The sequence below is a fragment of the Ammospiza nelsoni genome, chromosome 17 (assembly GCF_027579445.1).
Source record: "Ammospiza nelsoni isolate bAmmNel1 chromosome 17, bAmmNel1.pri, whole genome shotgun sequence".
NCBI lineage: Eukaryota > Metazoa > Chordata > Aves > Passeriformes > Passerellidae > Ammospiza > Ammospiza nelsoni.
In genome coordinates this window covers 2022941-2049857 of record NC_080649.1, presented here as the reverse complement: position 1 = coordinate 2049857, position 26917 = coordinate 2022941, and the positions used below count along the sequence as shown (strand labels likewise).

General features: G+C 50.9%; 3 protein-coding genes across 5 annotated transcripts in view; 1 reads left to right on the top strand and 2 right to left on the bottom strand.

Moving 5' to 3' along the window:
* EPN2 (epsin 2) overlaps positions 1–7399 on the top strand; it is a 43217-nt gene extending 35818 nt beyond the window's left edge. For 2 of the 3 annotated variants that reach the window (XM_059484085.1, XM_059484086.1), the window contains exons 7-9: positions 769–861; positions 1686–1901; positions 3526–7399. In XM_059484085.1, the coding sequence (XP_059340068.1) occupies positions 769–861; positions 1686–1901; positions 3526–3845 (629 nt within the window). In that variant the 3' untranslated portion in view covers positions 3846–7399. The remainder of the gene's footprint in view (positions 1–768; positions 862–1685; positions 1902–3525) is intronic. The other variant, XM_059484087.1, reaches the window with a different exon arrangement.
* Positions 7400–13582: 6183 nt separating this feature from the next.
* B9D1 (B9 domain containing 1) lies at positions 13583–24001 on the bottom strand. The gene is made up of 9 exons (XM_059484658.1): positions 23924–24001; positions 22263–22351; positions 16434–16608; positions 15888–15956; positions 15696–15807; positions 15535–15631; positions 15077–15139; positions 13909–13976; positions 13583–13803 (listed from the first exon to the last, which is right to left on the bottom strand). Exons 1-9 carry the CDS (start codon positions 23999–24001, stop codon positions 13676–13678), a joined length of 879 nt encoding a protein of 292 aa, XP_059340641.1. The 3' UTR covers positions 13583–13675.
* Positions 24002–24045: 44 nt separating this feature from the next.
* The window catches only part of CACNA1H (calcium voltage-gated channel subunit alpha1 H), a 149695-nt gene continuing 146823 nt past the window's right edge, over positions 24046–26917 (bottom strand). The window contains exons 33-34 of the mRNA XM_059484127.1: positions 25813–25958; positions 24046–25140 (exon numbers count right to left, since the gene is read on the bottom strand). Coding sequence (XP_059340110.1) covers positions 24046–25140; positions 25813–25958 — 1241 coding nt within the window. The remainder of the gene's footprint in view (positions 25141–25812; positions 25959–26917) is intronic.

The window sequence follows — 26917 nt, the reverse complement described above, 5'->3', positions numbered from 1 at the left end:
GAGCCTTTAGCTATGGTGGCTCTTTGTTCTTGATAAATGTTGTTTTTATGTTCAATTTTCATCTTCTCTTGGGGTTTGTCATCTTGTGCTCTTCTTGCTTGAAATGTCCTGAAGGTTAAAAATAAACTAAGAAAACATTTCAGCTAATTAAAAATACCCACACAAACCTTAAAGCTGTTCAGGAGTGTGATTGCTGATCACTTAGGTGTTGTTTCTGTGCCTCCAATCTGAGGTAAGAGTGTGTCCCCGTTTGGAAGTGGTGATGTTTCATTGATTGCAAGCTCTGGGTGAGTGCTGGTGCTTCAGCTAACGGGGCTTTGCCATCTCCACAACCTCTGCTCTGCATTCCTCCTCCTTTCCACTTGGGAAACAGAAATTAAATAATCACTGGTGGCGTTTTCCTTGAGGGCTGATTAACACTTGATAGTAGAAGCTGTAAATCCATTTCTGTTCTCTCCTTCCACAGCAAGATGTGCTTGTCTCTAATGCAGACACTCAATCAACCAAACCCCAGCATGCTCAGGTGTGCCCTGCACTGATCCAAAAGCAAACTGCCCTGATGTAGTTGTTCCATGCTGTCAGAAAGGACAGTTCTGTGACATTCTCCTTCTCCCAGCTCAGGGAGGAGCACTCCCAGCTGCTGCCCTGGAGCCTGTGGTGGCTTCTTGGTAATAACAGGAATGGATCAGGAATTGCTTCCAGGAGGATCAGCTGTGTGATGAAACCAAAGATGTGTTAATGACAGGGCTGTCTTGTTGTTTTGAACAGGAAGTACATCTTTTGACCTCTTCAGTAATTTGAATGGTACAGTTAAAGATGATTTTTCTGAATTTGACACACTTCGAACTTCCAAAAAGCCAGGTACGAATCAAGTTCTTAGCATGGGACAGGTTGGGTGACAGTCATGGCAACAAATGTCTCTGTTCTTAAATTTTATTGAACAAAAAAATTAGTTTTCACAAAGGAAGTGATGATGCAGCAGCAAAAGCTCCTTGTTCCCATTTTGGCCTGTGCATGAACTCGTGGGGAATGGGCCTTTTGTAATCCATGGAATTGCATTGTGTGACCTTCTGCTGCATTGACCCAGAAATCTGTTGGACTTTCTAATTTCCAGTGTCCAACATGTTTGGAGCAGGGCTTATGCTCAGAGACTCAACCAGAACCATGCTGACTGAATCTCTCAAATGTGTAAATTCCACTAGGAAGATAACAAAATACCTTCTATGAGTACTCTATTTTTTATTGTGGTCAATGATCAGTAAATCAAAACTGCCAGACCCTGTCAGTGCTGTGGTACCATTGCTCTCAGGATGGTTCTGCCTGGAGCACAGCTGGGCTTTTTGAGGAGAAAACCCTGGGGGAATCCAGCTAGGAAGGGCACAGCAGTGGTGTAGGGCCAAGGCTTTGGAGTGTGTGTTCCTTGGAGCCTGTGAGTCCCACCTGGAGCAGCAAGGCTGTGGGAATTCCAGCAGTAGAGCACTGCAACTCTGACTGTAGCTTCTTCATGCTCTGCTAAAGGACATTGACCTGCTTGCATGCTGAGAGGGTGTAACAGCCTGAAACACTGAGCCCTGACTAACACTAACTTAGCATAAAGCATCTCTGCTCTCTCACCCTGCAGCCTGCTCTCTGCCTGGCTCTGGGCACTAACCAGGAGTTCTGTTTGTCCCTTTGTGTTGTTGCAGCTGAATCAGGTTCCACTCTGCCCTCTCAGCACAGTGGCACCACGAGTCCTGATCTCTTTGAGTCCCAGCACTCGAGTGGGACATCAGGCAAGCAGAGCACGGCCCGGAAAACCCCGGAGTCCTTCCTGGGCCCCAACGCTGCCCTGGTCAACCTGGACTCCCTGGTGTCCAAGCCACCACAACCTGTTACTTCTCTGAACCCATTCTTGGCACCAGGTTGGTTTCTGGACAGTCCTTCGTGTTTGTGTTTGAGCTTTCCCTTCCTGCATGGGAATTCTGCCCAGCTCGGTGCTGGTGGGGTTAAAGATGGGTGCTTTGGGCTTGGTTTTGTTGGATACTTCAGCCAACAGATCACGAGCAAGAGCAGGAGGGTGTCAGAGAGGCATCCCAGGCTCACCCAGCACAGTGACGGTCCCTGAAAACACAAAGTCTCTGCTCTTGGTCTGAACTTCTTTCCAGCAGTTCCCCTCACTCAGAATTGTCTGTGTTAAAAAGTTTGGGGTTTTAAAAATGGCTGAACTTCAGCTGGATTTTGTCAAAACAGGTAAGATTGCCTTTGGAAGGTAACAGGTAGGAGTTTCCTGTGGAAGAAGTTTGGAATTGCCCTTTTTCTGGAGCTGCAGCAGCCACAGGAGATCTCTGACTGCAGCCTGAGCTCCCAGAGAGCAAACTCTGCAGGGTTATTCAGTGAGCTGCTGGTTAGTCTGTGTTAGGCTGCCACAGTGAGCCAGTTCTGATCTGAAAACACATTCTCACTGTATTTTGGAAGAAAAATTACCTGTTGCACTTCTCGTGTGAGCTGGGCCTGTTAGAAGTGAGCCCTTGCTTGGAGCAGACTGAAATGGTGACACCAAACATGTGGCACATGTGTTTTTTAAAAGCTGAATTTGCACTGATGTTTTCCTGTGTTGTTCTTAGGGTGAAACTTAGGAAATGCTCTTTCAGTATTTATTTTCATCACTCTTCCAATGGAAGAAAAAGTCAATTTATTAAAATCCCTGAGTAGGGAAAAAAACAGTGATTCTGAGCAGCCTTGGCAGTGAGTAGGGAGAGAGAGGAAATCTGTGTATCTGCCCTTCCCGGGTACTACAAAAAGTTTGTGAGGGGTCACTGGGCCATCCAAATAATCCTGGGCTTGTACACTAAAAGGAATTTGCAGGGCTGGCAGCAGTCCAGGGAACCTCAGAGGCTGGGAAAGTTGTGCTCTGCTTTTTCGAGCACCGCTGCAATTCGGAAGCAAGTTGTTTACTTTGGGAATTCTTGTCCCAGCTCGGTGCCAGAAACACAAAAATGGAGGTGGCTGCTGGGAGCCTGGAGCAAGCACACAAATCCAGAACCCCAGGATGGTTTGGAAGGGACCTTAAAAACCATCCCTGCCATGGCAGGGACACCTTTCTCTATCCCAGGCTGCACCAACCCTGTCCAGCCTGGCCTTGGGCACTGCCAGGGATCCAGGGCAGCCACAGCTTCTCTGGGAATCTGTGCCAGGGCTGCCCACCCTCCCAGGGAAGGATTTCTTCCCAATGTCTGATGTGAACTCACTCTCTGCAGTAAAGGAGCATATAAAACATTAAATCAGTGGTGTGGATGTCGTGGTTAGGGCTTTTGCAGGGAACCAAATTTGGAACTCGGGTCAGGCCTGTCGGAGGTGGGAGCTGTGGGTCAGTGAAGGGGTGCTGGAGGCACTGGCTGCTTCCAGGGAACACACTGAGGATCAGATGCTCCTGAGGGGGTTTTGGGCATGGGGATGCACACAAGGAGTGTTCTTTGCCAGCAGAGATAACTGCAGCCCCTGGTGCTGATCGATGGCAGTGCCTCACTGTCCCTTCTCTCCCCGCAGGCGCCGCCACGGCAGCGACTCCAATCAACCCCTTCCAGGTGAACCAGCCTCAGCCTCTGACCCTGAACCAGATGCGAGCGAGCCCCGTGATGGGCAGCAGCCCCTCGTTCAGTACCGTGCCCCCTCTGAGCATGGAGCCAATACCTCTGTCTTCCATGGCCCCCGTGCCCGTGGGCATGGCGCCGCTGCCGGCCATGGGCACCATGCGCATGGGCCAGGGGCTGAGCATTGCAGGATCAATGCCCCAAGCTCTGCACAGTACAGGAATGCCGCCAGCAGCCTCCCAGGCTGCAAATACAACTAACCCTTTCCTCCTATAAAGACCCAATTAAAGGAACTTTTCTTTTCTTAGTGTTTCCAGGCTGAAGTCTTTCCAGCGAAACGAACGTGGCCTGTGTGGACTGAACGGTGTGTGAGAGACTTGGAAGTAGATTTGCAGTTTACAGTTATGATCTTTGAAGAGTTGTCTCTACTTACCAGTTAATCTAAATCTAGTCTTTGCTACAGATGGTACCTTACTTTGGCTTGTTGAGCATCATGTGAAATGTTCAGACTTTTCACCAAAGTTAGATTCTGCCCATTTTTGTTACTTTGTTAATCATTTCAAACACACTTTCTAGGGAGAGAGAGAACCTGCCACTGGAAAACTCCCTTGGCTGTTTTGTAGATGTCAGATCATGTGCTGGATTCCTGAAGTTACTCTTGCCCTGCATCTGTCACTTCCTCTGCCCGTAAGATAGACCTGAGATTCCGAGTGCTAGTGAATGTTTTGCACATAACTACACACAGTTCTAGACTGTTGGTTCACCCATAGTCCTTACTCTTAGAAGAGACCGACCCGGAGGGCCCAGGGGGGCTTGGTTTTTATGCATTAAACATTGCAAACTCGCACTGCTTTGGTATCTCTGAGGTGTGACTGACAACAGCAAGCTTGTCTCGAAAGGAAAATAACACAAAACCCCAGACAAAACACCCAAGACCATGCTCGAGTTGTGCTGTCGTGTGCAGTGTTGAATTCCTACACTACTCTAAGGACTCCTGGAACTCTCTGTGAGTGGCTGCACTCGTGCTGAGTGAGTGTCCTGCTCTGTGCTTGTCCAGTACCAGCTTCGTTTGGAAGTTTTTTCATGTGTATTTTGTTTTTATTTGACTTACAATGTGAGTTGAAAGAAAAAAAAATGGAAAAAACAAAGAAAAGCAGAAAAAAAACAAAAAAAGGAGATACAGTGGGACAACTTTGAATTCAGTTTCACCGGGGCAAGCTTTAAAACTAATTCAGGCTTAACCTTGCTATATGCAGTTACTCTTGTATACTTTTGCACATATTTTGTTTAGTACAGTTTCATATTTTGAGTTTGCAGAGTTACCTAATAGTCCTTTTTTTGCTAATTTTTATAATGTGGTTCTTATTTAACTGTCTGGTTTTGATAGATTTATCAAGTCTGGCTGAAAAATTAAGATATTGGCAAATGTCATTTTTATGGTTTTAATGCCCTCTTATTTATGGTTTTCGCTCTTTGTTTCTGTAAAGAGAGTTTAAAAGGGAAGATTAACACTAAAATATTTACTTTTAAATGAAGTATTCATAATGCAAATCAAAAAACAAATCCTCGTGACTAATTATTTTTAGATGAATTGAATTTGAGCATAACATGATTTAAGACTACATTAAAAAGAAAAAACACTAAAGTCGCCTTTCCCTTGATTTGTTCCCATTTCCCAATCCCCAGACTGGACAGACTTTTAGCCTTGATGAAGATCCCAGGAGAGGCTGTTTGGTTTTATTTTCCTTGTAAAACTTGAGCTGTTTAAAATCCTGATGTACAAACAGAACTTGTTTGGTTTTATGCCCTGATTTTTCCTGTTGGAAGGTGCTCTCTGTTGGATGACTGCTTCCATGGGCAGCCTCCCTTGGGAGCTGAGTTACCCCTTTTAGATGAATTTTCATGTCTGGACTCCTCACCACGCTCAGGGGTTCTGCTGGGGCTCCAGCTTCTCCCAAAAACCCATGGGAAGGGAATTTTCCTGCCTGCAGGGCACCTCTGAACGGACTTGATGGCCTTTCCTTAATTTAAGAGGGGGAAAAGAGAATTTGGCAGAGTTGTGTTGAGGTGGAACAATTCCCTGTGGGGCTGGAGAGGGAGTGGATCCCATGGAAGGAGAGAATCCCATGGAAGGGCTGGGATTCACCTCCTGGTGGGAAGGGGAGGCTCAAGGATGCTCAGATTTAGGGACACAGCCCCAGCCTGGAGCTGTGCAGGTCCGGGGAGCTCTGGCAGTGTGTGGAATGCTCAGTGTGTGGATGATCCTCTGGGATCCTCTGGGATCCTCTGGAATCGCCAAGGAGCATTCCCAATCCTTGTTTTTATAGAGGAGGGAAGAGGATTGCTGTCCACACCCAGCCTGTCTTTAAAAACAAAACAAAACCCCATCCATGTTGCCTTTCAGAGCAAAGCAAAAGATTTTTTTCTGTTGTTGTTGAAGCTATTGAGAAGTGTAGAGCAGGAAGGGTGTGATTCCTGCAGATGGGGGGGAAAGTGCTTTTTTCCAGCTGATCCAAGGTTCCTCCTGGGTTGTTTTCCCAGTTGGATTTGACCAGCTCTGGAATTGAGGGCACTCGGGGTTTGTCCCTTTGTCCCCTGAACTGCAGTGGGATGGGGCATTGTCTGTCCAGCCAGGAGTCCTGGCCACGTCCTGGGGAACTTTTTAGAGGCAAGATGAGGTTGATAAGAAATATTTAAAGTGCTGAAATATTCTGCAGTTGGAGCTGTCGCTGTAAATTTGCTCTGGGAGGGAGCCCTGGCTTAATGAAGCTGTTGAATGGCAAATCGTTGTCACTGCCCCCAGAACTTTATCCCTTTTATATGAAATAGAGACATTTATGGCACAACCAACCCCAAGGAGGCTCCCTGAGGAGCCACAGCCCAAATTCTGGTGCTGGAAATCTTTAGGCTGAGATTTTCCAAGGCCAGATCCCAGCCTGGCCCAGGGCTGTGGCAGGAGCTGAGTTTAGCAGGAGAAGGAGCTGCTTTGGTAAATGTGACACAGGGGGGTCACTGTCCTGGCTGGGGATGCTCTCAATGGTCCAGCTCACTTTGTGATGATTTTCCTGCTCTCCAGGATAATCCTCCCTCCCACATTTCTGGAGGGTGTTTGTGTGTTCCCTCTGCCCCATTTCTCCATTTTTTCCCTCTTCTCCTTCTTTTTCTCACTTTGCAAATATTCAAAGTGCTTTTTTTTCTTTTTTGATTTTTTAAATGTTAGTAGCCCAAAAATAGCCTTACTGGTCAAATTGACCAAAGAGAAAAGTGTTAAATATCTTGTTAAAAAAAAAAAAATTACCACACGCTCCTTGGCATAATTTCCCCTAAATAAGCTCAGTTATTTATTCAGTTTTATGCTCTAGAGAAACTCAGCTCTGTGGAGGGGGCAGGGAAGGGAAGCCCTGGTGGGTTGTGATGTTTTCAGTTTTTGGGAAGTCCCATAGCCAAGACAGCTCTTGTTCCCCTTGTGCCCCTTTGGAGGTGTGCTCTGTGCCTGACCATTGCACAGGTGGGGAGAAAGAGGAGATTTCCTTTTCCCAGCAGAAACTCACCCAACTCTTCCTCTCCGAGTGTTCCAATATTTCCCAAACTGCTCATAACCCCGGGAGCCAGCTGCTTTTTCTGGATTTGTGCTGACTATTGCCATTATTTACTGTATAAATAATTTATCATTTGTACTATTGTATCATAATGTCTGTATCTTTGTGTCATTTTTTTTTCTCCCCCCCCCAGCAATGTCACAGATGTGATATTTAAACGATGCCATCAGAACAGTGGAAAGACGAGGGGTTTGGAGGTGACTGGTCAGAATTAAAATTGTATTGCTTCTATTCCAGCTGTGTTGCTTTTTCCAAGCTTCTCCATGGTGTTTGTTCTCCCATTCCCACCCAGGCCCTGCTTTGGTGGAGGTTTGCAGGAAGGGGATGGGTTTGGGGTGAGCTGATGGAAGGTTTGTGGCAGGAGCATTGAGGGTGCTGTGGATTCCTTGGATGCATCCAGGACTTTTCCCAGGACAGGAGAGAGGAGGGGTTTCTGTGGCTCACTGAACTCAGGATCAGCTGAGACCTTACTGACTCAATAAAAATGGAGATGTGCTGTGTTGCAGGTGACTGAATTCCTTCTTTCAACCCTGGAACAGCCCCGTGGAGGCGGCAGTGCCTCGCTGGAGGCTCTGGATTTGTGTGCAGGCAGGAATGTGGGGAAGGTGCCTGTGGAAGGAGGGCTGGGAAGCTGGGACAGCACCTGGGGACTCCTCACTTCCCACTTTTGCAGCTCAGCCTGGGCTCTGTGCGTGGATCACGAGGCTGCTTCCAGCCTGGAGGAGATCCAGGCTCTAATCCCGGCTGTGTTAATTGAAGGGCACTTCATTAGCAGGCAGCAGCAGGAGCTGCCTCTCCAGAGCCCCTCCAGGTTCGTTTGCACCCAATCAGGCTGATCACTAATCAATGGTCACTAATTAATGCTGGAGATGTGACTGTGGGAAAGGCAGCTTTGGGGAGAAAATCTCTGCTTTGGTTTCAGCTGGGGGAAGCTGCTGCCCCAGGAAGGCTCCAGTGTCCCTGGAGGAGCTGGGGCTGCCCTGGGAGTGTCCTGGGCCAGGCTGGGCAGGGCTGGAGCAACCTGGGACAGGGGAAGGGGAAGGGGTTGGGGTTGGGAGTGGATGGGCTTCAAGGTTCAAACCATTCTGGGGCTCTGATTCTACTCCTGCCTCTTGGAATTGCACAATTTCAGCTGAATCTGCTCACTGTGTGGAAGACGTGGGAATGGCTCAGGCTGGAAGCTGTGGGGACTCTGATCTTGTCCAGAGGAACTGGATTCTGGTGGGTTCTGGTAAATTCTGGTGGATTCTGCTGCATTCTGGTGAATTCTGCTGGCAGTGTGAGCCAGGGAAGCCTGAGCTGCCCCAGCCCATGGTGAGCAGAGCTGTGCCTGTGGTTGAGCTTTCTGCTGACCTTGCAGAGCTGCTCCCCCATCCCACGTTTCCTCTTCCTCTTCCTCTCCAGAGGAGCGAGGAGGATTTGCCTGCTCTGCAGAGGAAGATAAGGATTTATCTTTTGGCTTCCCCTTGCCCACACTGCTTTAAGATTTTGCTGAGGTTTGTGTTACCTCTTTGTGCTGGGCTGAGGGTGCAGCTCTGCCCCTTCTGCTGCTTTTCTGCTGTGGGGAAGGGGCTGGGCCCATCTCGTGCTCTGGCTTTGGCACTCTGCAACACCCTGCAGGCTGCATTTCAGGGCACCGGTGGGATTTATGAACCCCTCATGTTCAAAACTCCCAAACCCTCCTCCAAATCCCACCCATCCATCCCCAACCCTCCTGGAATTCTCCACAGCACCACAGCTAAACCACCTCGAGTAATTCCTGCCATGGAAAATCATCAGACACCTTCATGTCCTTCTTCCCCTAGAACCTGTGAAAATCAGCTCTGCCTTCTTCCTAAAGGGTTTTTGCTGGCATGGAATGAAATCCATGGATTTTCCAAGCTCCAGGAGCCAGCTCTGCTGTGCTGGAGCAGCCCTGGAGTCCGTGGGCTGCCTGGGGTTGTGTTGGGTGATGGTGGAGGGGGTTTTTTTCCTGCTTTTTTAATATCTTCATCAGCAAGTCTGGCACTAAATGGAGTGATGATATTCTCTGAGGTGAATTTGGGTACTTAAATATCCTGGCCTGAATAGGGAGCCAAAAATAGACACCTTCAGCCATTCCATGTGTCTGCTGCTCTTCCCTCTGAAGGACGAGGCTGGATCCCTCAGATCCTGCTGGGAATGCAGCTCCTGTTGTTCCCTCCCGGGGGCCCAGCCCTGCTTTCCATGCCCCAGGGATGGGTTCTGAGGGATTTGTGCTGTCCTGTGCTCCCAAACCCACTGGGGCTGCACTGGAGTTGGGTGGGAGCTGCAGGTTTGGGAGTTTTTGCTTCCAAAAGTGGAGGTGGCTCCTCATGTGTCTCAGAATTTGGGGGTTTTGCTCCCCCACGTTTGCCTCCCAGAGGACTCAGCTGATGGAAAAGGCCCTCAGAGATCCCCTCTGCAGCCTGAGGGTGATGTTGGGAGGGGACAGGGTGGGACTGGGGTGGCCTTTGCCCAGCTCTGCTGGGGGTTGTGTGGCCTGGAAGACTGGCCTGGAAAACATCCCAAAAATGGCCTGGAAAACACCCCAAACTGGAGCTAGGGGGCTCAGGTCTGAGGGACACCCTGGACATGTCCTGGGTGGGTTCTCCAGCCCATCCAGCTGCTGCCAGCCCAGGGCACAGGCCCAGGGTTGGGGTTCTGCTGTTCCCCAGGTCTGGGTGTCCCCGGGAGTGGGGAATGTCCCACGCTGTGGTGCCAGCCTGGCTGTGCCACTGCTCCCCCCACAGCTGTCCTGTGACCCCCAGATCTGTGCCCAGCACAGATCCAGGGCCTTCATCCCCCCAAATCTCCAGTGGCACAAATGGGAGAAAACACTACAAACCTGTCAAAAATTGGAGCTAAATCCCCAATTTTAATTTCTTCTTTTCTGCTCTGTGCTTGAGAGTTTGATTTTTTTTTCCCTATTTTTTTTTCCTTTGGAGCATCTCACAGATCTCCTGCTCCCAGCCCGACACTGCTGCTGGGGAGAAGCTGCTGTCAGCTTGAATCCATCTCATTTTCAGATGGAGATCACTCCCAGCTGCCCCAGAGCTGCTGGTGTGAGGCAGCCTGGCAGCCTCTGTGGATGCTCAGATCCCTGGCTCAGCCCCCGATCCCCCGGAGGTGTTTGCTCCCTGCTCTGGGGACAAGGGGCACTGCCAGGGCAGCCAGCACGGAGCCACTCCCATGGAGGAACGGGAAAATCTCGGAATTGTTCATCAGCCTCGGAGTTAATCGTTGTTATCACTTCCAGCGCTTTCCTGAGGGTTGGGAGCAGCCACGAGAGGGCGGGAGCTGCTGCTGCTGTTCGGGAGGAACGCGGTAAATACCAATTCCTAGGGATTGCCCGAATGATTCTCCTTTTCCTGGAGGGTTTGATCCCCAAGCTGCTGTTCAGACCCCGTCCTTGGCTGTCTCCCTCCCTGGGGAACAGCAGGAAAACTCCCATGGAGTGAACCCAAAGCATCTCCAGGCCAGGAGAGCTGCAGGGACCCCAAACATCTCCCAGGTCCCTGGTTTGTGATGGCCTTGGAGCCCCTCCTGTGCCAGGACTCGTTCTCCAGGAAGATTTTTATTTTTATTTTTTCTTTTTTCCCTTGCCCATCTGGAATTCAGAGGATAATGAGCAATTTCAGCATCTGGGAGAGATTTCAGGGGCAGGAAGCAGAGCTCCAGCTGAGAGCCTCGTGCCGCTGTTGTGGGGTTGGGAATTTCAGAGCAGGTTTGAAGAGAAGGGAGAATGATTAACCAGGAAAGGAGCAGGGTGTTCCAGCTGGGTGAGCCTCTGCTGCTGGGTTTTACTGGGATCTGGCTGTTCTTAAATCACTGCTGCTTCCAGGGTTTAACTTCCATGTACCATTAGGGATCCTAAATCCCTTCCTTGTCACTGCTCCCTGCTCACGGTGTCCTGTCCATCTTTATTCACAGGTTGTCCCCAGGTGCAAAGATTTCAACCAGGAAATGATGAAGGCAGCAGCAGGGCCATTTCTGGGAGAAGTTTGAGGGATATCAACTGCACTGGGTTTGGGAAACTGCAAACATCAGCCCCTGGTGATGCCCTGAGGTAAACACTCACAGGAAACTTGCCCAGCCCTTGAGGAAGGTAAGTGAAGCTCTTAGATGTGCTCAAGCCACTGAGGAGCCCCAAACCACCCCAAAATCCAGCTAAACCCAGAGAAATAGGCAAAAAGTCTAATAATGCAGGTAGGAGTGTGGGATTTGCTTAGAGAGCAGCTTAAACACCTCAAGGTTCTTTAATCCTGTTTTACAGAGTTCAGGATTTTTGCTTTTCACTGTTTTTAACTTCCCCTCAGCTGTCAGGTCTGGTTGGTCCCACTGGGGTGAAACACCCACGAGTTCCTTTGGAACAGGAGGAATTCGGGGCTCTGGAGCAGCAGGGTGAGGAGCTGGCTGTGAATAAAGCCCAGGTTTGGGCTGTGCCAGCTCCTGTGCAGCTTTGCTGCATTGGAATGTGGGCAGGAACTGTGCTCCAGGGGAAATGGCTCTGAGGCAGCAGCAGGAGGTTCAGTGTTTGCCTCCCAAGCCTTTCAAACTCTGATATTTATCCTGCTTCCCAAACTGCTGAAAAGGAAACAAAATTCCTCAGGTCTCCTCTGAGCCAACAGGAAATGCTTCTGGATTTGGATTCCAAAGTGACTCAGTTCAGAGATTACAAATGGCCAAAACAACTCCACTGAAGTGTGGAGTCAACAAAAACAAGTCAACATTTCAAGGATAAAGAAAAATTATCCTTAAATACGTTTGGAAAAGTATTTCTATGTCATATAAAAGGTGTGCTGCTCCTAGCAATGTTCTAGTGGCTACTTTATGTTCTCAGAAATTAAATTTATTCCATCCCACTGTGGATCAGAACAATCTCTGCCCTGGTGTTTTGTTGAGCTGTGGCCTGGAGGATCTGTGGTTCATCCCTGGGTGTTTTTCCTGGGATTTCTACACTTGGAGGTCTTGGTAGTTTCCTTTTAGGGAGATGGTGTCGTTCTCCTGGGATTTGCAGTCAAACACAAGAGGTTACATGCCCAAAATTAAACAGGAAAATGACTCAGCAATTAGTCACTGCATTGAAACACTTCTTTTTCTCCTCTACCTTTAAGTTTAGCAGAGCTCAGATGATTTAGGGCTTAAAAACATCCTGACACAAACAAAGAAACTCCTTTATCAGCAGAAAAACAAATGAATCCATTGATACAACAGAGTTTATTTATTCAGCCTAAAAAAGCTTAGAGGGGGATGCATTTCACAGGACCATTTTTGGAAGGTGCAATAATTTCAATTCCTCATTTGCCAAAAAAAAAAAATACCACTGAAGAGAAACTGGGTTTGCAAAGTTTAACTGCAGGGAAACTGCTACAGCTCTAAACTTTCTGTGTCATTAATTCTATAAAAAGGTGTACGAAAGGCTGCTATAAAATATTTTGTTACAGGCCTTACTCTGAGACAGCCTGACCCCTAAAAACACTGAATAAAATACAATAATTATCAATAAAACACTGAATGTTACCAATAACATCAATTGCCACAACACTTCAGCCTTGCTGGGAGGATCAGGCTTGGTTGTTACCCCAGATCCTCCTGGGCTGGTGTTTTTTGGAGTGACTGAGTTGGAGCAGCTCCTCCTTTCCCTCAGAAGGGTTTTGGGGGGCTCAGAAGCTGTGCAGCTCATGGGGTTTGGGGGGCTCAGAAGCTGTGCAGGCCCTGGGGCTTTGGGGGGCTCAGAGGCTGTGTAGGGGATTTGGGGGGCTCAGAAGCCGTGCAGCCCCTGGAGCCCAGGAGATTTGGGGGGCTCAGAGGCTGTGCAGCTCCTGGGGTTTGGGGGGCTCAGAAGCTGTGCAGCCCCTGGGGGGTTCAGAGCCCCTGCAGCCCCTGAGGCTCTGGGGGGCTCAGAGCCCCTGCAGCCCCTGTGCTGCCCCAGGGCTTTGGAGGTCTCAGAGGCCCTGCAGCCCCTGGGGTTTGGGGGACTCTGGGGGGGCTCAGAGGCCCTGCAGCCCCTGGGGTTTGGGGGGGCTCAGAGGCCCTGCAGCCCCTGGGGGTTTGGGGGGCTCAGAGGCCCTGCAGCCCCTGGGGTTTTGGGGGGCTCTGGGGGGGCTCAGAGGCCCTGCAGCCCCTGGGGTTTGGGGGACTCTGGGGGGGCTCAGAGGCCCTGCAGCCCCTGGGGTTTTGGGGGGCTCTGGGGGGGCTCAGAGGCCCTGCAGCCCCTGGGGTTTGGGGGACTCTGGGGGGGCTCAGAGGCCCTGCAGCCCCTGGGGTTTGGGGGGGCTCAGAGGCCCTGCAGCCCCTGGGGTTTGGGGGACTCTGGGGGGGCTCAGAGGCCCTGCAGCCCCTGGGGTTTTGGGGGGCTCAGAGGCCCTGCAGCCCCTGGGGTTTTGGGGGGCTCAGAGGCCCTGCAGCCCCTGGGGGTTTGGGGGGCTCAGAGGCCCTGCAGCCCCTGGGGTTTGGGGGACTCTGGGGGGGCTCAGAGGCCCTGCAGCCCCTGGGGTTTTGGGGGGCTCAGAGGCCCTGCAGCCCCTGGGGCCCGGTGCTCTGACCCTGGCCCACGTCGTAGCCCAGCTTGTGCAGGTCCTTGGTGATCACGTTGAAGGAAATGGTGACAAAGCCCTGGGAGCGCACCCTGGTCACTGCACACAGGGGAGGGGATGGGATTAATTAGAGATTAATGAAAGATTAATGAAAGGGATTCACGAGGAGCTCTCTGGCAGCAGGCAGGAGCTGCCAGGACTCACCTTCCCTTCCCTCGCCCTGCGCCACCACCTTGGGGTCGGTGAATTCCGGGCGCCTCCCTGTGAACCAGCTTGGAGAAAAACACAAATTAATGAATGAATAAAAACCACAAAATATTGAATACAAAATTCAAATTAATGAATTCAAATTAATGAATACAAAACAATGAATACAAAAACAAAATAATGAATACAGAAAACATATCATTGAATACAAAATACAAAATTATTGAATTCAAAATACAAATTAATGAATTCCAAATACAAATTATTGAGTTCACAATAATTAATTTAAAATACAAATTGAATGCAAAATACAAAATTATGAATGCAAAATAAAATCATTGAATACAAAATGCAAAATAATGAATGCAAACTACAAAATAATGAATTGAGTGGCTGAGATTGATCCAGGCTATGAGATGGATGTCAGTGAGACTGCCAGGAGGGTTTTGAAACCTGATTCTCTTTATTGATCTAATTCAATCAAAGGTAAGTTTTGCCTTAAGGAAAAAAAATGTAACTGGTTTCATACAGATTTTGTTAAATCCAGGGTTTTTTTCTGAGCTAGAAGAATCTTTCTGTGGCAAAGATATTGTTGAAAAATTCTTCTTAATCACCCAGAGAACCATTGAGGGTTGGACACCTTGAATTTCTTTTAAAAAATTGGATTGGGAATTGTTTTTTCATGGGTTTGCTCTTCCTGTTGCTGTCATTCCAAAACAGCCCCAAGAAGATTCAGGCAGTAATTAAGTGCAGTTAGCAGGTAATTAGTATGTCTATTATATTATTATATTATATATCATTATACAATATGTTATTGTATAATATTATATACTATATAGAATAGTATACAATATATAATATTATAATACATAATATTATAAATTATAATATAGTGTGCTATTATATTATATTATATTATATTATATTATATTATATTATATTATATTATATTATATTATATTATATTATATTATATTATATATGTTTATGAAAGCTTTTCAAAATACCCAGAGACCTGAAAATGTGATTTTTACCCACAGAACACAAAGCTGGTTATGGCACAGAGCAGTGACACCTCTGCACCACTGAGTGGCTGCAAATGCCTTTGCGGCTGAGAACAGGAGAGAAATGAATTCCTTAATGAATGAAAGTCATTAATTGTTACCTGGTGAGCTGCTGCAGCCTCGAGGTGGACTCTGGGACAAACATGGCAATGGTTCTTTTGTGCCTGAAACAAAGAGGAGAGCCCAGAACCTCAGGAATGAAAAAAACCCAGGATTTCTTTTATTTATGAAGGCACAGAATTCCTGACAAACCAGGAAATTTCCCTTCACACAGAAAGGGTTTGTTTGCACAGGAACAACAGATTTTCCTCCATTCCATCCTCCAATAAATGAGAATTTATTGTGTGAGGAACTGACCTTCATTTCTGGCCTTTTTCCAGGCCAGTTTGGGCTTTACAGGATGACCAAAACTTAATTAATGATGAAAGAATTCTGCCAGAAAATCTCTGTGAACCGACAGGGCACAGCGAGGAGATTTTTGGGAGTTTTTCTGTTTCAGGAAGAGCAGAATAACCGGCCCCGGATGTGTCTGAGCCCTGCAGGCCAGGCTGGCACTCACCTGCCTGGCACGAAGGGCACATGCACAGCTCCATAACCCCTGACCACATCGTGGCCAAAGAAGTCAGGCCCGTAGACACTGAGCACAATCTGGGGCCCTGCAAGGAAACGGGGGTGAGGGGGGGCTTTGGCACCAGGGCCAGGCCCCCCCCCAGCACTCACAGCCGAACGGGTTGGTGCTCTTGAAGGTGATGTCGATGGGGAAGTTCCAGACCAGCGTGGTGGGCGAGACGCTGCTCTTGGAGGTGATCTGCGAGATTCCCTCCTCCAGGCCCTGCGGGGAGCAGGGGGTGAGCCTGGCGCCGAGCCCGGGGGTGGGGACAGCGGGACACGGGGTGGGGACAGGGGCGGTACCGCCGTGGGGACCCAGTCCTGGCCGTAGACAAAGGAGAACTTGCAGTAGAGGTCATCGAATCCCGGGAACTGCGGGAGAGAGGGAGGGAGGGAGGGATTACTGGGAATTCACTGGGAATTTCTGGGGGTGAGGATCTGCCCGAGTCAGGGAGCTGAGGGCAGATGTGCCAGCGAGACTGGGACAGACTCGATGGGTTTGGGGGCTGAGACTGGGATGGGTTTTAGGGAATGAGGCTGGGATGGGTTTGGGGCTGAGGCTCAGCGGGGTTAGGGGGATGAGGCTGGGATGAGTTTGGGAGGGGTTAAGACAGGGATGGATTAAGGGGGACGAAGCCAGGCAGGGTTATGGGGGTGCTGAGGGTGTGCAGGGTCGGGCGGGATGAGGATGGGTTGGGTTTGAGACTGAGGCCAGCCAGAATCAGGGGAGTCAGATTCTCATCCCGCGCGGGCGGCCGCAGTAGCGAGACCGAGACCGGACCAGGGCGATCCCCCCTCCCTCCGCGCTGTCCCGGTGTGTGTCCCGCGGTGTCCCCGGCTCTCCCGCACCTCCCCGCTCTCGATCTCGCCGCTCACGGCCAGCAGGAACACGCTGGGTGCTGCCATGGCGAGCGCGCCGGTTGCCGTGGCGACGGACGGGGCGGCGCAGCGGCCAAACTTCCCCGGCGCCGCGCTTCGCTTCTCTTCGCGGGGCTCCCGGTCCGCGAAACGCCCCCAAATCACCCTAAAATCGCCCCAAAACGTGGCCGCCCCACCTCTGGAGCTCCCGGCACCCCCGGCACGGGTGTTTCCGGGCGGATCCTCCTCGTTCCCCTCAGCCGCAGAGCCCGCCCGGCGCTGCCCCGTTATCCTCGCACCGCCACGTGTCCAGAACTTTATTTATCATTATTATCATTTAATATCTGCCTGAAGCAGCCCCAACCGGTGCTCGGCCTGCCCACAGGACGGCCAGGACCCCAAAGCTGCCGGACTATAGGGACAGCGCTCTGAGGGATGCCCAGGGCGGGGGTTTGGGGTGTTTGGAGCCGGGCGGGATCCCAGGACGGGCTGGGATGATCCAGCTCGGGATATTCCCGATCCTACAATTCCATGTGTGGAGGCCATGGCCACTAGATGATGCTGCCGGGCAAGGGCCAGAGCAGCTGGTGTTGGCTGGGAGAAGGAGGGAAATGGTGGATTTTGTGCTCTCTGGAGGCTCAGCCCCAGCGCTGAGGAGAGGGTCCCGCGGTGCCCTCAGCAGGGCGGGTGTTGATCATGGCCAGCGGGAGAAACGCCCTCACACCGCTGGTGGGGATGGGGGCGGGAAAAGGAGGGAACAGCACGGTGCTGCGTAAATTATCCTGCTCTAATTAAAAAAGGAAAGGGGGAGTTTGGTGTGTAAATAAGGATGGATGTGCTGGGGCTTTCTAAGAGCTGCACGCGCTGAGATCTGCTGAGGGCGACTTGTTCTGAAGATGGCCACGGTGTGAGGGTGACAGGATGGGGCTGGCCCAGAAGAATTAATTTGTATTAAAACTCGTTATCATTGGTGAGATTTCTTTTAGTTAACGAGCAAAATGAATTAATGAGCCAGTCAGAATAAATTGACACAGAGGCAAGGAGGGGAGAGGGTGAGGCAGACCCTGGGAGATGGTGCCCAGAGGGACAGCTGGATTTGATGGGGACATAAGGAATAGAAGCAGGGGTAAGAGGGGAGGGTAAACAAGCTCCTTCTCCGGCTGGCCTGGTGCTGGGACAGTTCTGGCCCGGTGCTGGGACAGTTCTGGACTGGTGACACCATGCTGGCCCATCAGGACTGTGGTTGTGCCAGGGAATTTGCTGCCCACACACCATGTCAGTGCCATGGAGGCTGTCCAGCCTGGCTGTGGTTCATGCTTCTCCTCCTTTCCACATCCCCGGCCACCTTCCCCTCTCCCTGAGGAATTTCTGGGGTGGTTCATTGCTGCCAGACCCTCTGGGGAAGTGTGGGAGGAGTGGAGGGAGCCCTTCCACATTTCAGTAGATGTGTTCTCTGTCAGTGCCTATTTCAACTCAGTTTTTCAGGCCAAACAAATTTGGCTGAGAGAAGAATGGGTCAGGGAAGCAGGAGGGATGGGAGGGAATGCCTGAAATGTTATCCTTTCTCCACAACCCTTCAGAAATGCTTCCGGGAAAAGAATTCATTTGAACTGAAAATGATCAGGGTTGGGGGGGAAGTAGAGCAGTTCTGGAGCAGCTGTCTGGAGCAGCTAGTGAGGCTGTTTAATTAACACTGCACTTGGCTACCAGCTACCTTGGAGCCAATTTCAGGACATTTTTGTTGCCTGGCAGGTGATATACAGCTGCTGGAGGAGTTCTCCCAGCAATAGGAGACCTTCCCCATGGCAGAGAGACAGCAGGGGGGTTATTCGGCAGCCATGAGTCATCTGTACCTGCATCTGGAAGGACTCTGTCCCCTCCCAGCCATAGCAAGACTTTTTATTCCTCCCTTCTTTGCAGGCCAGCCTTGTTTTAATTAGCTGTATTTTTAACCTTTGTGAGCAGAGTGAAATCCCAAGCAAGGAAGTGGTTTTATCCTGCTGGAAAACTTAATTAATGCTCCATCAGAGAGTTTGATTTCCAAGCATGATGAAGGTTTGTGGATGGTGGTGACCCCATGGGTGTTATTTAGCAATGCTGCTGTTTCTCCTGGCTGTTTAAAACATTCTCCTCTTCTCCAGGACTGTGATTTTTACAGGAATCCTCCCTGGGGTGTTTGGAGGGAGGATTCCTGTAAAAAAGGAGGAAGGACAGGCTCCTGTTGATCACTGACTTGTCACCTCTTCCAGGTTGGATCCCAGCTCCTGGAGAGCCATTCCCAGTGTCCCTGCAGCACTGACCTCTGTGCTGGAGTCACAGAGTGGAACAGCTGAGGGAATTATGTTTGCTTCATTCCCAGCAAGAGCCAAGGGCTGGAAAAATGGAAAAAAAAATTCCAAAACTGCTGAGAGATGTCACTGGGAGCTCCTGAATCTGACCCAGGCACTGTGACCTGCCCAGGCTGCCTGGCTCTGGGTCCAGGGGCTCCCAGGGACCCTGGAGAGTTGTGCTGAGCCCTTTCCCTGGGTTTCCCCTGGAATCACCTCTGGATGAGCCCTGGGGAGGGCAGGCAGGGGCTGCAGTGCCAGCAGGGGCTGTATCTCCTGCCCATCAGCCCAGCTCTGGGCTCATCCCCTGCAGGAGCAGCAGATCCCTGGAGAACAGAGTGCAAGGACACCCTGTGCTGCAGGGAGGGAGCAGGAGCAGCTCCTTTGTCTCCATTACCTGCTCAAGCCCCAGGGCTGATCCAGGGAGGGTGGCAGGGACACAAACAACACCACGGTAGCACAGCACAGACGTTTATTTTGAATCCCAAATATTTATGATCAACACCTGGTAAATGGCCAGTGAAATACATTTGATGGTGTCATTAATCTGCTATAAAGCTTTTGTATTTTTAGAGTTGTTTGCACAGCGTTGACTCATCCCTGCCTGCCAGGAGGCTGCAGGAGGCTCCCCTGCCCTTTGTCTTCCCTGCCTTTTGCTCCTGCTGCTCAAATCCAACAGGGGCTGAGTGGGATCTCACAGCAGCACACCCAGGGGGACATTGCTGCTGTAATTCCTGCTGAATACACTTACCTGGTGGTGGGAATGCACCTGGGTGAGGCTGGGTGGGTTTTGTGTTCCGTGGCTGAATCCCAGAATGGTTTATCTTGGAAAGGACCTTAAAGCTCATCCAGTTCCACCCCCTGCCATGGGCAGGGACACCTTCCACTGTCCCAGCTTGCTGTCCAGCCTGTTCTTGGACACTTCCAGGGATGATCCCTGTGTCCATGTGGCCGCCAGCCCCATGCCAGGGGCCCTGCTGGGCACGGACGCTGTCACTGCCAAGGAGCTGTGAAGTGCCTGGTCTTCCCTGAAGAATTAATTTGTATTAGAACTCATTATCATTGGTGAGGTTTCTTTTAGTTAACGAGCAAAATGAATTAATGAGCCAGTCAGAATAAATTGACACAGAGGCAAGGAGGGGAGAGGGTGAGGCAGACCCTGGGAGATGGTGCCTAGAGGGACAGCTGGATTTGATGGGGACATAAGGAATAAAAGCAGGAGATGGGGAGGGTAAACAAGCTCCTTCTCCTGCCAGGCATGGAGCCCTCCTGCTTGTGTCCAGTGGTGGCTGCATTTTTAGGGAATAATTCAGATGGGAACTCTGTTTTCCATGCATCCAACAGACCCTGCAGACGTGGCCACGGGCCCTCGGCAGCTTGTGCCTCCACGTGGGGCAAAGCAGAATCAGAAGCTGCTCCAGGGGACTTCAATCAAATATTCAAATCATTAATCTGGATCTTCCCTGTGGTGTGACTTAATGAGGGTCCTTGGCATTTTCTCCCTCTCATTGTGAACAGATTTATTTTTCACTAGATAGCTCAACATCCACATTTGGAAAAAACCAACCCAATGCTGAGCTGCAAGTGAGGGACACAGGTGAAGGGTCCTGGCATGAGGAGCAGCCCAAGCTGGGTGTGGGACACTCCTGGTGACATCTCTGCATCAGTGAATTCCAGGGAATTGTGGAATTGTAGAATATCCTGAGTTGGAAGGGACCCACAGAATCATCGAGTGGTGCCAAAATCCAGGGGATGCATCAGTGCCACTGCAGATCCCCCATCCCAAACAGCCCCTCAGCACCTTCCCAACCTCCAGAGAGAAGCTGACCCCATGGAAAGAAAGGGCTAAAGCATTCTGTGACAGCACCATAATGCTGGGAGAGGATGGAGCACTCACCTGGTGTGAGCTGGAGTTATTCCAGGGGCTCAGCAGGGCTCCAGCAGAGAGACACGAGCTGCTCAAAACCCAAAGAGCCACACAGATTTCAGCTCCTGTGGCTCTGTCAGGGTGTGCTAAAATTCCTAATTAAGCCCCCTCGTCTGGAGGATGAGATGGCCCCAGCCATTAAAACCCAGCCATGGTTTGAAAACTTAATAGGGGAAATTTAATGGATGAAGTCAATTGAATTATTCATCCCCAGAAAGCTTGTACAAATATCAAATGCTTATTAGCATTCATGCAACCTGTATGATCTCACAGCTCTGACAGATTAAGGTTGGGGCTAATTGCACCCAGGATGGCGTCAGATTTGGTGCTTGGGATTTTTTAAAGCTTTTTTCCCTCCCCAGCGTGACAAAGAGAATTTCAGATCGATGCCATCTGAGATTTATCCTTGAAGCACAGCCCCTATGATGGTTTCCTTCCTCAGCATGGTGGTTTTTAATCCCTGCTCGGTTCCTGCTCCTCCAGGGGTGCTGAGGTGGCACTGGGCCAGCCCAGATGGACACAGCCCCCATCCCTGTGAGCTGTGGCCTTGCTGGGATGGAGAGTGCTGGGGCTGATTAATGGACAGGACTGAATGGCCATTAAAAATGCAAAATAGAAATCGATCCAATTAAATAATCATGACTTGCATTTAGCCCGTGCTTTTCACTTCCGATCTTAAGCGAGCCTTGCAGACGGTCCGGGGGGAAATTGCTTAATGCTGCAGAGATTTAATCAACAAAATTAACACTGCTGATGTTAAATAGTTTCTCTGGTCATGGCCGGGTTTGGGGATGCAGCTGGGGGGGTTTTGCACCTGCAATCCAGGTGAGTGTCTCCAAAAGAGACATCAGGGAGCAATCCACGGTCACTCTCTGCTCTTGGGAAATTCAGTCTGAGCTTGATTCTCCCCATGCTGCCAGGATGTTCCTGCAGGCCCATGGGGTTGGTTTGGGTCCTGATGAGCTTTGAGGGGTTTGGGAAGGGCTTTGGGAAGGGTGGCAGGCTGAGAGAGAACCAGGAGCAAATATCCCAACTTATTCTTGACACTGCCATGGCCTCAAGCCCTTCCAAGTTGTTCCACCCCTCTCCATCACCACCATCAGCCACCAACCCTGTGGCAAGAGGATTTTCACCCTGAAGGGAATTCAGGCACAGGGCCAGAAGGAAATTCAGGCTTTTTCCAGCAAAGCTAAATAATCCCAGCAGTAAATGACACCCTGAGTGTCCCCTGATGCTGAGGGACGCCCCAGGGCATCCCCCACCCCTCCAGGCAGCACTCAGCCTGGAGCAGAAGGATTCACCTCCCCTCCTTAAACTGCAGCAAAAGCAGCTTGCCATCCTCCCCAAAGCACTGTTAATCATGGATTTCGTGGCTCTTTTCTGGAATTCCTCGCTATCCCACCGAGACAGAATAATTATTTACAATAATTCTAAATGACTCTTAATTACAGCGGCGCAGGTGCTCCTCGGAAGCAGCCGGATCAACATATGGAGGAGAGGTGAGGGATTCTCTGAGCTCAGGGGGAGGTGGGAGAAGCCTCCAGCTCCAGCAGGGATGGTTCCCACCTGGGGGGCTGCAGCTCAGAGAGGTTGAGGAAGGAATTTTCAGGGAATGCCGAGCTCTGGGAGCGGGAGGGACAGCTGAGCTCCCCCCGCTGCGGCACAAAGGGAGGCCACGCTTCCAGTTTATACAGTTTAATAGATGTGAAACAAGATACATTTCCTTTGGAGTAATGGATGCATCGATAACAGAAGATAAATGTGAAGGCATAAATATGAGGCGGCACGGAAGGAACCAAACGGAAACGACTGCATGGGTTTGTTCCCCCTGGGTGTCCACGGGCTCCTTCCTGCTCCAGTTTCCCGTGGCCAAGCTGGGCCATGGACACAGGGCCTGCAGGAGGGGTGGGGAAGGAGGGTAAAAACAAAACAGAGCTGCAAAAAAAACCCCCCCAAAATGGTGTTAAAAGGTGACCTGGATTCCTCTAGAGGCTTCTGGAAGGGCCTTGGGAAGGGAACGTGTCCAGGGATGGGGAGGGAGGGACAGGGAGTGCAAACTGCCCCCAGGGGTCGGAGTTGTTCTGTCACAAGGAGGACAAATCGTCACCTTAAATGCTCACAAAGAACATCACCTACGACAGCTCTTTACACCTTTACACACTGTATCAATAATTTACTTAGAACTGCAGTAAACAAAATACATTTCTTAAATAATTTACTATTTATTTGTTCAGTTTTTTTTAATCTCTCTGTAAATGTAGTTATTTTTCCTTTTTTTCATTAGTTTTTTCTCTTTGTAACACAAGAAACTGTCTTTGTGCACGTTAGTTCAGATTATTGCGACGTTTAACCTGAATTTCAGTTAAAAAAAAAGGGGGGGAAAAAAAGCAACAGGACAGTTGGACAGACAAGAAGAATGAATAACTTATTATTGCACTGGCTACAATTCAGTAGTGATTTGGTTTTTTTGTCTGTAATTAGGACAACCTCTAAAGTACAAAAGAAAATGAGCGAGACGTCAGAAGCATCAGCTGTGAGAAGAAGCTGGTGGGGTGATGGTGGAGGGCAGGGAAGCGAGGAGAGAGGAGAAACATTTGGAAAATGAATGGCTGGAATAATTAATTCCACAGAAAACCCAAGGAAACACCACCCATGTAATGCAAAAAACAGCATCTCTGTTTCTCTATAAAAATATGTGCATTATGAAGAGAGAGTTTTTGTGGGTCTATTTTTTTCCCAGGTTTTTTGTTTGTTGTTTGTTTCCTCATTTTGTAGCTCACAAATACAGAATTTTTATTTATAGAACTGCTGATATACAGACAATGTCCAGCTCCCAGGCACTCCAGCGTAACGTGACAGCTCAAAAAGGTGCCTCAGGAAAAGTTGAGCATCTTTAAAATAAAAATAAAATTAAAAAAAAAAAATCAAAAACAAAAACAAACAAAAAACAAACCAAACAAAACAACAAAACCCCAAGAGAATCCCACCACCACCTCAGACCCAAATCAATGTGATCGAGGCCACAGAGAGGGGTGGGAGGAACAAAGCCACCCCTGCATCAATCCACCTTCCCCTTAGAAAAGAAACCCCAAAACCTCTCGCCAAATCCCCCAAAACCCCATCCCCAGTTTCATCCAGCCGCTTGTTTGGTTTCTTTTTCATTTTTTCACGTGTGTGTGTGTGTGTTTGTGTGGTTTTTTTTGCAAACTTCCACAGCTCCTCCCAACGAGTGCCCGCAGCGAGGGGACGGCCACGGTGACGGCCACCCCTGACCGCTGGGTCCCGTCGCTTTGGAACCCCCACATTGGTGACAAGCCCTTGAGACCCCCCCTGTCCCCCATCCCAGCAGCTATACTGGCTCATCCGTGCCTTCTTCTGTGGCAACAGTCACGGGGCCCAAGTCCTGCTTGCGCGGGGGGCTCTTGGCAGTGCCCAGCAGCTCTTTGCCCCCCTCTTTGCCGTTGTTGCCCCGCTGAGTTTTTAAGTGCTCCTGTTTCCTCTGCTCAGCGTCCGGCCGCGAGTCCAGGGAGGCCGGCGTGGGCTGCCCGCTGTCCCGCAGCTCCGAGAGGCTGCTCAAGGAGCCGCCGCCGTCCAGCTGCTCGAAGGAGAAGTTGGGGATGCTGAGGTGCTCCCCCCCTCGGCTCTCCGGGAGCTCCAGGGATTCTCGGTAGGCCGGGAACTCGCAGGACGGGGTTCTCCTCCGCAGCAGGGTGTTCTCGGAGGGTTTGGTGCGCGGGGCCGCCGCTCCCTCGTCCTCCATGGGAGGATCTATAGAAATGCAGGGCGGGCTCATCTTCTTCTTCCTCCGGGCTCCGTGGATGTAGTCGGCCTCCGGCTGGATGTGGCCAGGGGGCCGCTGCTTGTCCTCGGCGGGCTCGGGGGCGCCGCCGGAGGGGCAGATCTCGATGGAATGCCGCCGCTGCTCGTCGGCCCAGCTGGGCTTGCTGAGGAAGCCCTTGGCGTCGGTGCTGTAGAACTTCTTCAAGTCCTTCTCCCTGCGGGAGAGGCTGCTTGTGCTGCAGTTCTTGAGGGGCACGGGGGACGGGGCCGGGGACGTGAAGGGCGAGGTGGAGCGGCTGCCGGGGTCCGAGTGCTCCTCCGCCCAGTCTTTGGCCGAGCTGTTGATGTGCCGAACCTCCTCGTCAGCCAGGTCTGAGGGCTCGGCCTGGCAGCTCTCGGGGCCGGGGGGGCTGCTGGGGCTGGGTGGCCGGCTGGGAACGCCGTGCTGGCCACACGTGTGCTTCCGTGCCAGGGGGCCCAGGGCCCGGTGTGGGGAGGATGGGGGAGAGCGTGGAGGGGTGGCTGGGAGCGGGGAATGGAGAGGGCTGGCGGTGAGGGTGCTCTGGGGCTGCTTTGCTGATGGTTGGGGCTCTCCAGGCTCTGCTTGCTGGCTGTCTTTGTGCTCTGGAGTCTGTCCGTCTACTGAGTCTGTCCGAACGGCCTCCTGGAAGGGGAGAGAAGTGGGGTGAGAGCCTGGGGATGTGCTGGGCAGCAGCATCTCCAGTGATGGACACAGAATTATAGAACCACGCTGTGTTGGAAGGGGTCTTAAAGCTCATCTCCTTCCACACCCTGCCACGGGCACCTTCCACCAGTCTAGGCTGCTCCAAGCCCCATCTGAGCTGGCCTTGGACACTCACAGGGATGGGGAGCCCATGGCATGAGGCAAAGGGTTTGTGAGTCTAACACAGCCCACCCGATCCCTGCCTCATTGTGCCAGTCCTGTCAGACCCTCCTGTACAACAGGATAAACTTTAGCTGGCAGGAACCTTCATGTTCAGGGCTGGCATCTGCTGGGCCTTGGTCTTGTTCCAGCCCCAAATCCTGAGCCAGCACACCCCACCATGGTGGAAGGCTCTCCCAAATGGAGATTGGGCACCTACTCCCCACAGTTTAGCTCTTATTTCCTGGAACAGCACAGCCATGAAGATGTAAGCAGGGAAAAAAGGGCCTTCCCACATTTGCTGGGAATATATTAAAATTTACAGCGCGTTTTGTTCTGAAACAGGAATTCCACTTTAGCTCCAAGCACAGAAACACGAGAGAGGGCTGGGGAAGAAGGGAAGGAACCAGGTGACAAGACAGGAGTTACCTCTGTGTGCTGGTGGCCCCTCACCTGTCTGCAGAGCAGCTTGCTGAGAGCAGGGGAGCGGGGGCTGCCATGGGGGACCAGCCCCTTCCAGCGGTGCCGCCCGTCCTCCGCAGGCACCCTCAGCGAGGAGCTGCCCCCCACGGGCTGCGAGCGCGTGGAGCTGATGGACCCTAGGGCAGGACAGAGGAGCAGTCACTGCTGGGCATGGGGGCTCTCAAGGCTTGGGGCAGAAGCTTCAAGAGGGGAGCGAACACAGGAGGGAGAAGGGAAAACCTGTTGGGCCTGGGTGGAATGCCAAATCTTGGCATAAACCTTGGATTAAAAACCTTGTCCCTTGTGCTGTCTGCTGCTTTGAAGCTCAGCAGGAATGGCAGGGAGCTCACAGATGTTGGGGTGCCTGTGTAGGGCTCTGATCCTTGAGGGTCCCTTCTAACTCAAGATATTCTACAACTTCTGCAGGCCCAGGGCAGTTCTCCCACCCAGCCCAGCCCAGCCCAGCCCAGCCCAGCCAGCACCAGGGGCTGTCCCCAAGGCTCAGCTCAGCTCAGCTCAGCTCAGCTCAGCTCAGCTCAGTATGGTCCCACCAGGAGCTGCTCCAAGTGCTCTGACAGCCTGAGCCATGGACAGGCTGGAATCTCTCTCTTCCCAAAGCCTCCCAGGCTGGGTCTGAAGGCCATCCCTCCTCCCCAGCCCATCCGTGGTGCTGCTTTACTGCACTTGGGAGTTGTTTGAAAGATCTTCTCTGGTTTCTGGCTGCAGGATTTATTGTCCTCATTAGTTTGAAACCCAGCGTCTGTTCCTGCAGCGCTGCCCAGCTCCGTGTTACAAACACCCTTATCCATCACTCCAAGAGATCTCACCCGGGGGTCAGGGAACTTGAACCCCTGACAAAAGCCATCCACACACATCACAGTTGCATTTCACAGACAGATTTGTTGGTGGGGACAAAGAAAAGTGAGTGTTTAATAATTTTTCTTCTGGAGCTTTTCTCGAGAACACACAGAAGGAATTCCCACCCCCACCCTGCTTCTCCCCAGGTTTTTTTTGGGCTCTCTTACACCCTGAGTTTCAGACTGAGCCTGTGCTGTTCATGTGCTATTCCAGGCTTTATAAAGTGCTTTTTATGGTG